This window comes from Sceloporus undulatus, chromosome 10 (genome assembly GCF_019175285.1).
Source record: "Sceloporus undulatus isolate JIND9_A2432 ecotype Alabama chromosome 10, SceUnd_v1.1, whole genome shotgun sequence".
NCBI classification, from domain to species: domain Eukaryota; kingdom Metazoa; phylum Chordata; class Lepidosauria; order Squamata; family Phrynosomatidae; genus Sceloporus; species Sceloporus undulatus.
Window position 1 is genome coordinate 11,646,944 of NC_056531.1, and position 13,497 is coordinate 11,660,440.

The following is a 13,497-nucleotide window of genomic DNA, read 5'->3' on the forward strand; positions in this document are numbered from 1 at the left end:
CCAAGTTGCAGGAGAAACTAAACATGGATGGGACTTGTGCAGAGTTTATTGACTGCTTTAGAAAGAAAGAAAGACCCAAGTGCGAGACCCATGTGGTAGAGACCCTGCTTGGCTTCTGGAGCCATCCAGTTGCCCAAAGATGCCAGTTCAGATCATGCCATTGTTATCTTTGGTTCACTTCATATTTTATTCCCAATGAACAAAAGGCACTAGATAGCTATGTGCGAGATGAGTAACTTCCCCCCTGCCCAAAAATATCTGAGCATGGACAAAATTCCCTTTTCTAGAAGATGCGAAAACCTGCCATTGAGCAAGATGCTTGATGCAAGAGCAATAGCCGACAAGGGAAAGGAAGCAATCTGATACAGCCTGACACTTTGCACAATGTGTTTGTGTTTTCATGAGAAAGGGCTATCCTTTCCTCTTAGGAACGACAATGGCTCCTGCTGTTTTCCTGCAAGAGGCCAAAACACATGTCAGGCTGCCAGTCTAGGCGTAGAAAATCAATCATGATGGAGCTTTCGCTGGCATCTGTCTGTCTTTCTGGGAGGTCACCGGTCCCCATGTTTTTTATTTTTCAGCATCTTGCTCCAGTACAAGACTTTTCAGTTGAAAGAGATAGAATGGGGATTCAACTACCCTAAACTGTGGCCACTGTCCGTTGGTGCTGGGAGACTCTAAATTGTCTAATTTAAAAAAAATATTATTATTATTATTATTATTACTACAGCTTTTTACTGTGTTCCTATGGTGGCTGCTGTTTCTGATGCGAAGCTACTGGAAGACAGTCCAGCTCTATGGTTCTATGAAGAAATTAAATTCTACGAAGGTCAGTTGAGACTAAGAGGTGTAGCCACATCTTAGAAATAATCGACACCCATCCCTCCATGTTTGCGGATTTGATTATCCACGGATTTAATTGATATGTTCTCTCTAGGAATATCTAGGTCCTCCAGTGCAGCTCTATGGTCAACTTTAACCAAAGTTTGTACTGAAAGACCTAGAGATTTCTAGAGAGAATACTCTACTAGACCTTTGTAGCTCCTCCAGCACAGTTTTTTGGTCAGTGTTTGTCGGACGTTGACCACAGAGTTGCACTGGAGGACCCAGAGATTCCTAGAGAGGGATCATCTCAGTTAAAAACATAAGTGTTTTTGTTATTTGTGTTTTTTCCATATTCACAGGGATTTTGTGCCCCTAACCCTAGCGAATTTGGAGGAACAAGTGTACTTGTTTATGAACTGCAATGACCAGAGTCCCCTAGAGAGCATGGCCAGTGGTCATGCCATCAGGGGGATTCTGGGAGTTGTTATAAAAAACCCCAAGCCATTTTCCCACGCTCTTCAAGTGCACCCAGCGTCCACTAAAAGAAATGTAGCATTGAATAAGCCACAAAAGCCATGAAATGCTTGTAGGTATGAGAGACAGTGCTTTCTCTGTAGCAGCTCCTCAAATGTGGAACTCCTTCCCGAAAGAAACCAAGCTGATTCCGTACTTTCTAAGTGGTTGACAGGTGGCCAAAACTGTACAATGGCCTTTGGATTTCAAAAGCTTTTTTAAAAAAAGAAACCCTATCATATCATACATCACTTTGGGAACCCGGGTGGGCTAAAGAATAATAAGCAAATACGCTGAATATATAACTAAATAAATGTTATTTATTGTTACTATACCAGTTTAGTTTGAGATTTTCGGGAGAATAATCTTGCTGCCTTCCCCAGCAAAACTGGACTTGCGGGATGAGGACTTCCTCACAAGTTCGTTGGATGGCGGACCTGTGGGTACCAATTCTGGCAAAAGAGTCTGTGATCCTCTTGGGCTGTCTTGGACTACGCTTACTTTTCGAGAAGACACCGACTTCTTGGGAGACAAAGCAGGCGAAGGAACCTCAGAACCCTGAGGAGTCCCGGAAGACATTTTGTCTTCCGAAGCAACAGATCGCATAGGACTATCGATGGGGGTAGTAACAAAGGCCCTGGTGCCAGAGTGCGATGCCTGGATGAGAGAACCCTCGATTTCCTCGTCGGCAGAGAACTCATCGGTTTCACCTCCTTCAGGAAACTGCGGAGGAACGATTTCGAAAATATCTGGGCCTTCGTACTCCTCTTGCTCCGTAGCGGAATCTAACTCTCTCGTTTGCATGGACTCCAGATCTTCCTCAGTTGTGGGGGTCTGCATCGCTATGACTTTGCCGCCAGGTGTTTCGGATTTGAAAAAGACGGATTTTTTGTCTGCCGATTTCTTCCATATGTCCCCTGCTTTCTTCTTCTTGCCCTTGCCTTTCTTTTTGTCCCCTGGTTTCAGCTTGGGTGTCTTAGGCTTCGGCGGACGGGGCGCATAGATCTCATCGTAGACTTTTGTCCAGTCAATCTGAGAGGACAAGCGTATCCCGCTGCCCTTGACTTTCTTGTAGCCAAACATGATCTCCAGGAGCACTTTTGTCACGGGAACCGAGATGAGCCCCAGCTTGGAGGAAAGAAGGGTTTCGTAGTTGTACTTATACAAGATAAGCTTGGCTGCATTTTCAAGCAGAAAATCTATGACCGATTGCTTTGGGAGAGGCCGGGCCTGCAAGCGTGCCCGCTTGATATCTTTGGGAGTAATGATATGCTTTGTAAGAACAGGCTGCGAACAAAAGAAAAAGAGGATAACAAGTTTTAAAAGATTTGTCAGGAGGTATCTTACCCAACAATAGAGTTGCCATAAGTTGGAAATGACTTGAAGGTACACAACAACAACATGTCAGTTCTTCTTGGCACTCCTGTTACATTTGAAGAGAGCATCACATGGGGCTATCGAATCATGGGGCCATTACCTGTCCCAGCTCCTGATATTTTGCTGCCCAAGGCAAACATGTACAGAAACTCAGTGGACTGGCAGGTGAATCTTATCTGAACATTAGCAAAGGGATAGTGTATCCTTCACCAAAACTGAGATAGCATGCTAGTTTAGGGGACCCAGAATAGTTTGGTCTCTTCTACACTGCACACTTATAGCACTGTGATGCCACAAGATACAGAAAGAAATAGCTGGGGGCTCAGGGGGAACATCAAGAAGGCTTTCACTACCACTGCCACCCCCCAACAATTCCTACCTGAAGCAGTTGCCCTACTCTTTCTAGTGACAGAGCTGGCCCTGATCCCATTCAAGGCATTCTAGCGGTGTGTCCATGGTCTGACATGGGTGGCAGCCACAGAATGAGAAGAAAGGAGGGGAGCTCTGGTGCATCAGTCCAAAAGGCTGAGTAACGCAGTGTTCTGTTTCTTATAGGTGTATCAAATTCTTCTTAATTTGATATACCAGCTGCAAGTTAACCCTATCTGCTCAGAGATGGCCTGGAATCAGTTATCCATGGCCTGCTAACCTCCCAGTTTCTGTTCCTTCAGAGCTCTCCTCCATTCTTCTCACTTTCTTTGTACATCTCTCCTGTAGTGTTTTTTGCACACAGTGTTCCTTTAGGATCCTGGAATCCGTCCTGAGAACTACAGGGCAGATTCTGTGATCCTATATGTTGTTATACAGTCGGCCCTCTGTATCCACGGATTCTTTATCCATGGACTCAACCATCCACAGCTTGGAAATATTTTAAATTATATATGAATTCCCCAAAGCAACCCTTGAATTTGCCATTTTATATCAGGGACATTGTTGTGCTCTGCTGTTGTATTAAATGGGACTTGAGCATCCATGGATTTTGGTATCCATGGAGGGGTCCTGGAAACAAACCCCAGTGATACCAAGGGCTCCCTGTAAGGTGGTCTTAAAATAAGGTAAATCAAATAAAAGCCTTCTCTTGCTGTTTTTAGGGTGGTGTTAAATAAGTGACTCTTTCTGAACCTCAAATCTGCAGTATGAGGGATAAAAATACTTATGTCCCCAACAGAACCATTGTAAATTAAGTGCCTGAACACAGAAAAAAGTCTCTCATGGAAAGGTCTAACAAACAATCTTTCTGATGAACTATTTTTGATGCACAAGAAATTGTATACACTAGGAATATAGAAATATCCTCTTAGGGAATATTTGGAAGGCACACGATACACTCTTGATGCCGAAGCTCATAGTTTTGTGGAGGCTACTGTTTGGAAAGCGGACTACTGTGGAATCGAAACACATCAGAGAGGTCTACTAAAGAGTCTGAAAGAGTTCCCCTCCCTCCTCATTGAATGACAGTGCTTAATTTTAGCTAGGGCCAAAACTTAGACAGACCAGGGGTCATGATGGCTGGGGGAATCTAGGATGTGTAACACATAAAGTAACTTTTCCAAGCTCTAGCTGAACTCCAAAGATGGGTTTCCTACAGTGTCTCTGCATGTCTGTAAGGATACAGTCCTTACCCATTGACGTGGCAAATTTGGAAATACATCTACACCGTACCTGTTTGGGTGCCTCGGCTTCCAACTGAATCGAATCTTTTTTCTTCTGTTTCGGTTTAGGAAGCGGCGGAGGAACATATTTTGGTTTGGGCGGGGGGGTTTCTGGTGGTGGTCTTGGCTTCGTTTTAGGGAGCGGCGGAGGCACGTATTTCGGTTTGCGTTGAGGCTCTTCGGGGCCAAGAGACTTCCGCTTGCTTTTCGGCAGTGGTGGCGGCGTGTATTTTGGTTTGCCCTTCTCTTCCTTCGGTGATTCTGCCTTCCTCTTTTTTTTCTTTTTCCCCTTTTTCTTCTTCCTCTTCTTCCCATCAGTTGACTTGCTTCCCTCTGATTTGGAGTCACCATCCTCTGATGTCTCTTCTCCACTCCCGGAAGCTGCTGAGCTCCCTTCTTCTTCTTCTTCTTCCTCTTCTTCCTCCTCCTCCTCCTCCTCTTCTTCATCGGAATCTCCCATCGAAGATTCCCAGAGCATCAAAGGGTGGCCTTCATCATCGAAAAGGTTCAGCAAAGGGACTCCATCTGGTCCTGTTGCCGACAGGACTTTGTGGACAGCTTGGTTGATAATATCTTGAAGGGCCGCAAGGATCTTGTTTTCTTCCAGGAAATCCAGACTTTGGAAAGGCTCTTGTCCTGGATAATACAAAGGGATGCTGCTTGGCGTCGGCCGTTTCAAAACGTTGGTAATTTCCTTTTGGAGGGACTCGACCGACAGCGACTGCTCTGGTGGCCCTTTTCTAAATTTTGCAAAATAATCTTTTTTCAGCGGTTGGAACTGTTCAAAAGACTCTGCCAGTTTGGCCCAAATGTGTAAGTGTTCTTGCCGGAAAAAATAACTGTCCCCTGATCGTTCGGAAAATGCCTGTAAGTGAGCAACGGAGAAAGTAAAAGAAAGGAGAAAGTAACAAACGGGAAGAATAAGAATATTATAGACGATGCTGGGAACAGTCTGATCCCATTCCATTTTTGACAGATAGAACAAACCCAGAATATTAAATAGGGACATAATAAGATGCTTAATTCCAAGTTAGGCTGTTGGTCCATCTAGTTCTGTCTGATCTAAGGGTAGGCCATCTGTGGCCCTCCAGATGTTGTTCAACTCTTACTCCTATCATTCCTCACCATTGGCTATACTGGCATGGTCTGATTTGAGTTACAGACCAATAACATCTATGGTCACAATTTGCGCACCTCTTCTCTACAGTACACTTCTGGGCAGTGACTCTCCAGAGTCTTAGGCAAGGGTCTTTCACAGCTATACCTGGAGATGCCCAGAATTCAATGGGTACATGAAGGTTGTGCTCTCCTGTTCAGCTCCTGAAAGTACCGCTGGCTTGCCTAGGATTCAAACCCAAGATTTTTTGCACCCTGAAAATCCTACATGCACTAGCATGTAAGGTGGCCAGCCAACCAGACTGACCAGTGGGAATCCCTGGACAATTTCCACTTTTTAGCATGGAAACTGTCATTTTTACAACGTGTTTAACCATATGTGTGATCCTTCTCTGAATAAGGGAAAGAGGAGGAGAGATTGTTTCTGCAGGAGAAAGTCGGACCTTTAGGACAAAGTAGACAGCCTTCACTCTTAGTTACATTGTGAGCAATAGTATTAGGCTCACGTCACAATAGGTGAGGAAGGCAGTTGCTTTTTTCATAAATTATTAAAGATTGCACCGGTGCTGTCCAATAGATACAGTCTGCCCTCCGTATCCACAGATTCTTTATCCACAGACCCAACCATCTACAGTTGGAAAAGATCCCCAAAACAAAAAAAATTCCCGTAAGCAAAGCTTGATTTGCCATTTTATGTAAGGGACACCATTTTACTTTGCCATTCTATTTAATGGGATTTGAGTGTCCATAGATTTTGGTATCCACAAGGGATCTCCTGGTACCAAAACTCCAGCAGATGCCAAGAGCCCACTGTACCTGCAGCTGCAAACCACATTCTAAACTGCAGCACCATGGCTACATTCCCCTCTCTGCTATCTTTCTGCTGTCAGCCAGAGATGTTTTTATTTAGCTAGGCCTTTGGCTCTTAACTGACCATTGCAGATTTTTTAAAAAATTGGGGCATTTTAGCATTACGATAAATGCTCGAATTGTCTTTTTAGCTGTTTTAAGTTCATCTCTGATTTTCTACATCAGCGACTTACTGAATACGGAGCAGTTCCAGGTCCATAACTCTAGGTTACAAATCTGTAACTGCAAGGCAGAATGACAGCCCAGGTTTTTTCCTGTGCTTGCTTATTTAATCCTTCAAACCTTCCTTACTATCCATTGTTTCTAGTGCATTTTGTTTTAACTCCCATTTGGAGTCCTCTTGGGTCCCATGGTGGGCAAAAGGAAGGGTATCAAATGGATGGATGGTTTGGAAATAATCCCCATGTGTCCAGAAACAAGACGTTGTGGTTGGAGTACCAGGAAGGCACACAACTAGGGGAATGCTGAAAAACTCTGATATTTTACATTTATATATTTATCTTTCAGCCTCTGAGGGAGAGAGAAGGCTGACCCAATACCATCAGGGGCTAGCCTGAAGAAAGAGGCTCCTCCTCCCTAACTGTCATCTTTCAGCCTCTGAGGGAGAGAGAAGGCTAGCCCAATACCATCAGGGGCTAGCCTGAAGAAAGAGGCTCCTCCCTCGCTAACTGTCATCTTTCGGCCTCTGAGGGAGAGAGTAGGCTGGCCCAGCTCCATCAGGGCTAGCCTGAAGAAGAAGAGCCCTCCCTCCGGTCCATCTGCCTTGGTCCAGGCCTCAGAGGGAGAGAAGAATGCTGGACCTGATTCCCTCCCCCCCTCACCATTCCCTTCTCCTTTTGTGTCATGTCTTTTAGATTGTAAGCCTGTGGGCAGGGAACTGTCTGTTATCCCCTCTATTGTAAACCGCTCGGATTCCCAGTGATTGGGCGGTATATAAATAAAACCTATTATTAAATAAACCTATTATTATTAATATTGCTGTCCTGTTTTTAAATGGTATTGTTTTATACTTGTCATTCGCCACCCATCATCATCATCTCACAAGACAAAGGCTTTCTGGCTGCAACCCGTCTGGATCAGACCCAGCAAATGAGCGAGCGCTGGGCATTTGTTGCGCCCTTCACCAAATCGTTGGAAAGCTTAAGTGGTTACACAGCAGCAGCCACAACAACAAAATGATAATATCAAGGCCATAAAATAGCAACCTGATGGGATGTTTGGCTCTCTAACCCGGAGGGCCATACAGGCACCAGAAGGTTACCCGCATGCTACTGGGTTTATGGAGAAAGCAATGGTTAGTTGTGCATAGATTGCCTGTAACATTGCTAGGGATGGTGGCCCACTTCCCTTTCCCAGCGCATCATGCCCTTTTCATAGCAGATGCTTCAGATCCAGATATTTGGGAAGAAATTTATTGCCATGCATGGGATGCATTGGCTGGATACAGGTGAATTGGCTCAATGCCATTGTGAGTTCTAATCCTTCAGTAACAGCCTGGAAATACCTCTGCATGGAATCCTCCTGACACTTGATCCAGATTCTTCTTTTCGAGCTTGGGAAGTCTAGCTGCGTACTTGTCCAAAAGACACATCTTGCCTCTGGGTTTGGGCCCCCGTTTGGTCTTGGTGCGTCGTTCCCAGTCATCCTCGGAGCTAGAGGAGGTGGTGGCGATGGAGGTGGTGGAGGTGGTTTGATACTTCGACTGGGAACGTGTTGAACTGTAGGAAAAGGACCACGATTCGCTGTCTACGCTGGAGACAGACTCTTCTTGGATGTCAAATAGACGCTCTCCATCCTCGGTTGTCACGTCGCGGAGCTTGCGGACCGCGTCTTCCATGATGCACTGAAGACTGTCCAGGACATCCTCGTCGGCTAAGAAATCCACAAACTCGGAAAATTCATTGGCAAGGTGATTGCTTTCGCCAATACTGCCGCCGCTTTTGTGATGTTTACCTCTCCCTCGGCGCCTGGAGGCAAACGCCGGAGACGTGGAGGTGGAGGCGGAGGCGGTTGAGTCTTGATTCCAAAGGGGACAGCGAGAAGTTGGCCTTGGCATGTTTCTCCAGTCAGAAGTGCCTCTCCTCCGGCTGACGCTGGAGCTTCTCACCTGAAATTGAACCAAACAAGGAGGCATCATGGACAAAGGAATTGGGATACCACAAAGTGTGACATTGGAACTGGACATGAGAACAAGAGCATGAGAACATTCAACCATAAAAAATATATATATGTAGGGGTAGCCGTGTTGGCCACAGAGCAACTCAAAAACCCACAAGCACAACCATTGGCACAACCAAAACACACAATTACACGTTGCAAGCTTTCAAAGCTCTGCTGGCTTCTTCAGCAGGCAAGGTGTTCAAAACCAACGTGTTCCTGACGTTGCAGGAGCCCGTTGTACCTCTTGAAACCCCCGATCCATTTCTTTTTTGGAAACCATATGAATTTGGGGGGTGATTTTTTTCACCACAAAACTGGACAAAAGCAACCCCAAAAATGCATTTAACTCACTCTGCCCCTGGATCCTCCCATCTCCCTCCAATGGTGCAAAAATAAAAAAATAAAAAATCATCCAAAACGGCAACCCAAAAAGAGGTTGCATCGCTCCTAGTGCACTGAAACACAACAGTGTGGCTCTCTGGGGGCAGTCGGAGGAGAGATGACCCTCGCCCTGCGATTGCCTGCTAGGGTGTCCCCAAACTACAGATCCCCAAATCCCATAGACTACAGCCATGGTATTGAATCAAAGTGGAATAAAAGCGCAGTAAATGTGCGCTATGGAAAAGATGTGGCTGCTTCCGAGATGCCACGGCCAAACTCAGTTTTCTTTTCAGGCTGTGGGTTTGACTAGATTCCACCTGGCCCTGTTGGGTGCCAGTTGGGTGACTCCCTTTCCTATAATGGGGGGGGGGGGCAAGGGCAATTATCCCCCCACTTTCTCTTACCTGTGGTCCCCTGAAGCTCTCATCATCGGCCAGATAGCCAGAGTATCTGCGACTCACCATAGTGCTGAAGGTACAGCACCTGGACCCCTGCCTTCTCAAGCCTTCTTCTTAATCTTTCTGTACACACAGAAAATAAGATACATTTTCAATGGGGGGATTCCACGGCGGTAGGGTGGGATGCCAGGTTTCCCCCATCCGTCAGTAACTTGCCTTTCTAAAGTGCTCTGATTCATTCTTGGAGGAAAGATAGAACAGTTAGTAAAAGGGTTTGGTGATCATATATATATATTGATCTAGACAGGGACATAGCCAGGATTTTAGGAAGGGGGGGGTCCAGACTAAGTGCCACCATTATATTGGGGCTTGGGTGCGGCGCAGCAGCAGCACGCACCATTCATTTTTCTAACGGAAGGGGGGGGTCTGGACCCCAAGAACCCCCCTTGGCTACGTCCCTGATCTAGATCCAGATCTAGACATAGAGAATCATCCAGGAGCACAGAATATATATGTTGCCATATTTATTTACTTATTTATTTCCAGGATGTATCTCCCGCCTTTCTCCCACAATGGGATTCGAGGCGGGTTGCAATATTTTAAAAAGGTAGAGCTGAAACATCGATTGCAAAGTTTTAAAACATAATAATTAAATACCCCCCAACCGTAAAGCATAGGTTAAAAACAGCATAGTTCGAAACAGGAGAAACCATTAAAACAGTAAAACAGCACACCACATTATTCAAAGGAAATTCACCCACCAAAGGCCTTCCTAAATAAATAAAAACATACACACACAATGTACAAATAGAACCATCGAATCATGGAGTTGGAAGAGACCTCAAAGGTCAGCCAGTCCAACCTCCTGCCATGCAGGAATATATATGTGTAAATATATGTACACACATACACACATCTACAAATAAAATCATAGAATCATAAAGTTGGAAGAGATCCCAAGGGTCATCCCATCCAACCCTCTTCTTGTAGGACAATTTAAGTGGTAAGGAAACAAAAATATTAAATATCAAAATATTAAAGCCAAGCCTGTTTGGGTCTAGCTTTAAATCATCAGAGTAGCCGGAATGTGCCTTTGTCTAACTGTGCTTCCCTAAGAACTGAGACTGACTCCAAAAACAATACAAGTAGCCTGTAGTTCAAACAAAGGTTTACTAATGACTTTAATCTGTCTGTCTATCTATCTATCTATCTATCTATCTATCTATCTATCTATCTATCTATCTATCTATCTATCCATCCAGGCAGGGAATCAAATCCTGATCTCCGGAGTCACAGTCCATTGCTCAAACCATTGCTACACGCCAACGTATTCCAAGTTGTTGCTGGTTGTTGTTGTGGGACTTCAAGTCATTTCTGACTTTTGGCAACCCTCAATTGATTCTATCCTAAGGTTTTCTGGGGCTGAGAGTGTGTGACTTGCCCAGGATCACCCAGTAGAGTTGCCATGGCAGGTCAATGTAAGTACTATACTCTAACTCTTATATATATTAAAAAAGAACCATCCCCTTTCTCTGAAGAGAGTGGTAAAAAGCGAGAGCTTAGTCCATCCTGGGAGCACCAAAATGAAGCATGGATCCCCTCTACTCTCTCATCCATCCAGCCTTTAGGATGAGCACAAACAGATAGGCTTGCCAGAATTTTCTACGTTCTTTGGCATCATTTTCCTTTGCATCCTTTGTTACATGCCCCTAAGTTTTACCCTCGACTTATCCATGGGTCCTATCAAAATCCATAACTTTGGCCCCAAAACCTGCCCTCGACTTATACATGACGTCAACTTATAGTCGAGTATATACAGTGTATGTATGTATGTATGTATAAGGAGACAGTGTGACACAGTGGTTTAAGTACTGGACTACAACTCTAGAGACCAGGGTTCGATTCTCTGCTTGGCCATGAAACCCACTGGGTGACCTTGGGCAAGTCACACTCTCTCAGCCTCAGGGAAGGCAATGTCAAACCCCTCTGAACAAACTTTGCCAAGTGAGGCAAGCGGGCTTCTTAACCTAGACGGCCCTCAGTGCGACTTAGGCTGGTGGGCAACCTCAGACCCAAACTCTGCCATTCAAAGGGCCAGAGGTGCCACTTTGGAAACTACCCACAGTTGTACATGGAGAGCTCTTGTAGCCCCTTTGAGACTCGCTGGAAGGAAGAAGTTGGCAACAGGAGCTTCCCTAGGCGTCAGTCTACTTCCAAACGCATCTGAGGAGGTAGACTGAAGCCTAGGCTATATCTTTGAATTCTACTCACAATTGTGTTCATCAAGGGTAAAAAAAAATTCCAGATTCTGTGAGCTTGGTATCTTCTTGCCTTCAGGCTTTCCAAAACTGACCGATTTTGCCAATGTGAGGAAGTAACCTGGCTCCAGGTCGATGCAAAAGAACTGGCCAGAATTCACCAAGAATTTTTCCCCCTTCCCATTGTGAGGTCGGCAAGGCCCTTTGTGGGTGCCATTCTCTTCATTTGCATGGGATGTTCCTTGCCAGAGCTTGGAATCTCCATGTGACCAAGGTTTGAGATATGGCTATCAACCCCACTGGGTGGCCTTGGGCGAGTCACACTCTCTCAGCCTCAGCCTCTGAACAAATCGTACCCAGAAAACCCTGCCACAGGGTCACCATATGTTGGAAATCACTCGAAGGTGCATCACGGCGACAATCACAAGCCATCCAAGATGTCCCAAAAGCTGTTAGTTACCCTTATACTGTTGTAATCCCCTTTGATTCCTCTGCAAAAAAGCAGAATATAAATATATTATTATTATTATTATTATTATTACTATTACTGTTTTTGAGAGCTCTTGGCGCTTTCCCTTTCTCAAAACAAATTAAAAGAGTTACTTTTAGTTACACGCGACCCTCTGCGTTTGCTGGGGTTAGGGGCACAGGACTCCCGTGAATGTGAAAAAACAGCAAATAACAAAAACAATGTTTTTACTGGAGAGAACACCTTTCTAGGAATCTCTAGGTCCTGCAGTGCAACTCTGTGGTCCACATCTGCCAGACATTGACCATCGAATTGCGCTGGAGGAGCAACAAAGGCCTAGTGGAGTCTCTAAGGCCTTCGGTGAGATTTTTGGTTCACGTTGACCACAGAGTTGCACCGGAGGACCTAGAGATTCCTAGAGAGGACTTATAAATAAAGTTCGTGAATGATCAAATCCGCAAAAATCAACGCCGCATATATGGAGGGACGAGTGTACTTATGAAAAAACCTGAACGCAACAAGCTTGTGGCACAAAACGTATACTGTTGCCTCAACAGCCACAACGGACCATGAAGCAACAGCCCAAGGCACTGTAGAAGCCAGCATGGAACCATGTAGAGATTCTCTTTTGAGACTCCACATTGGAGAAATAATGCAGTTCGACACCGCTCCGACTGCCATGGCTGAATGCTATGGAATCTTGGGATTTAATTTTGTGACATGGTTCTGTCAGGGAGTTCTGGGGCCACCAACAAACATCTTTGGCAATGGGCTGCCTGAGGATGCCATGCAAAAGTTGAAAAGGTTCCCCCCCCCCTTCATTTCAACACAAGGGACAAACGAAAGGAATAATTCCAATGTCGATTCAGCGAAGGGTTTATAGCTTGCAAAGTCCAATTTTAAGCATTTGTCTTGCTCAGAGCTCCGTTGATATCTTGCAAGCCGCCAACAAGATAGTTTGATGAAAGGTTCCGCAGAAAAGCCCAGCGGAGTGCATAATAAAATACAGGACGTTGAATGTAATATGCCTTCTTTTGTGGTGCAGCGGTTTGAGCGTTGGGCTGGGACGACACGCAAGTGATACCGGGAACAAAAAGAGACGTGTTAACTCTTCTTTGGCCCCGCTTTAAAGGCGGGTTTTCTTCGACGTCGTGTGAAATTGTTTCACGTCATTTCCTGGGAATTTCGCGGGATAAACGCCCGGTCGCCTTCGTGGGATAAAAAACTCCGAGGATGCGAGGAAAAAGAGCGCTCCAAGAAAAAGAGCGCCCGGTGAAATCGGGGCACTGCAGTGTTGTGTCAGAGAGAGCTCTGGGGCCACAATAAACTACAATTCCCAGGATTACCTAGCACTGAGCCAGGGCAGTTCAAGCGGTCTCAAACTGGATGGTTTCTGCAGTGTGGTCTGGACCAAGTTCTGCTGCTCTGCTGAGCAGTTGCCAAGGCGCAGTTCCGCCTGTGGCCACGGGAGGGCACCA

The 13,497-nt window shown here is 45.4% G+C and overlaps 1 protein-coding gene across 1 annotated transcript; it reads right to left on the bottom strand.

Annotated features, from left to right (window-relative positions):
* Positions 1 to 1,677: 1,677 nt before the first annotated feature.
* On the bottom strand, positions 1,678 to 8,409 carry CCDC116 (coiled-coil domain containing 116). The gene is made up of 4 exons (XM_042441875.1): positions 7,858 to 8,409; positions 4,857 to 5,232; positions 4,378 to 4,730; positions 1,678 to 2,625 (listed from the first exon to the last, which is right to left on the bottom strand). The coding sequence occupies exons 1-4, from the start codon at positions 8,407 to 8,409 to the stop codon at positions 1,678 to 1,680; spliced, it is 2,229 nt and encodes a 742-aa protein (XP_042297809.1).
* Between the last annotated feature and the right edge of the window lie 5,088 nt (positions 8,410 to 13,497).

What these genes read in the sequence shown, in the direction of transcription:
- CCDC116 (XM_042441875.1), bottom strand. Translation starts at nt 8,409, where the DNA reads ATGCCAAGGCCAACTTCTCGCTGTCCCCTTTGGAATCAAGACTCAACC. An exon ending in CAGGAGGATTCCATGCAGAG is followed by an intron (nt 5,233 to 7,857) that starts GTATTTCCAGGC and finishes GCTCACTTACAG; the next exon opens with GCATTTTCCGAACGATCAGG. An exon ending in AAGCCGAGGCACCCAAACAG is followed by an intron (nt 2,626 to 4,377) that starts GTACGGTGTAGA and finishes TTTTGTTCGCAG; the next exon opens with CCTGTTCTTACAAAGCATAT.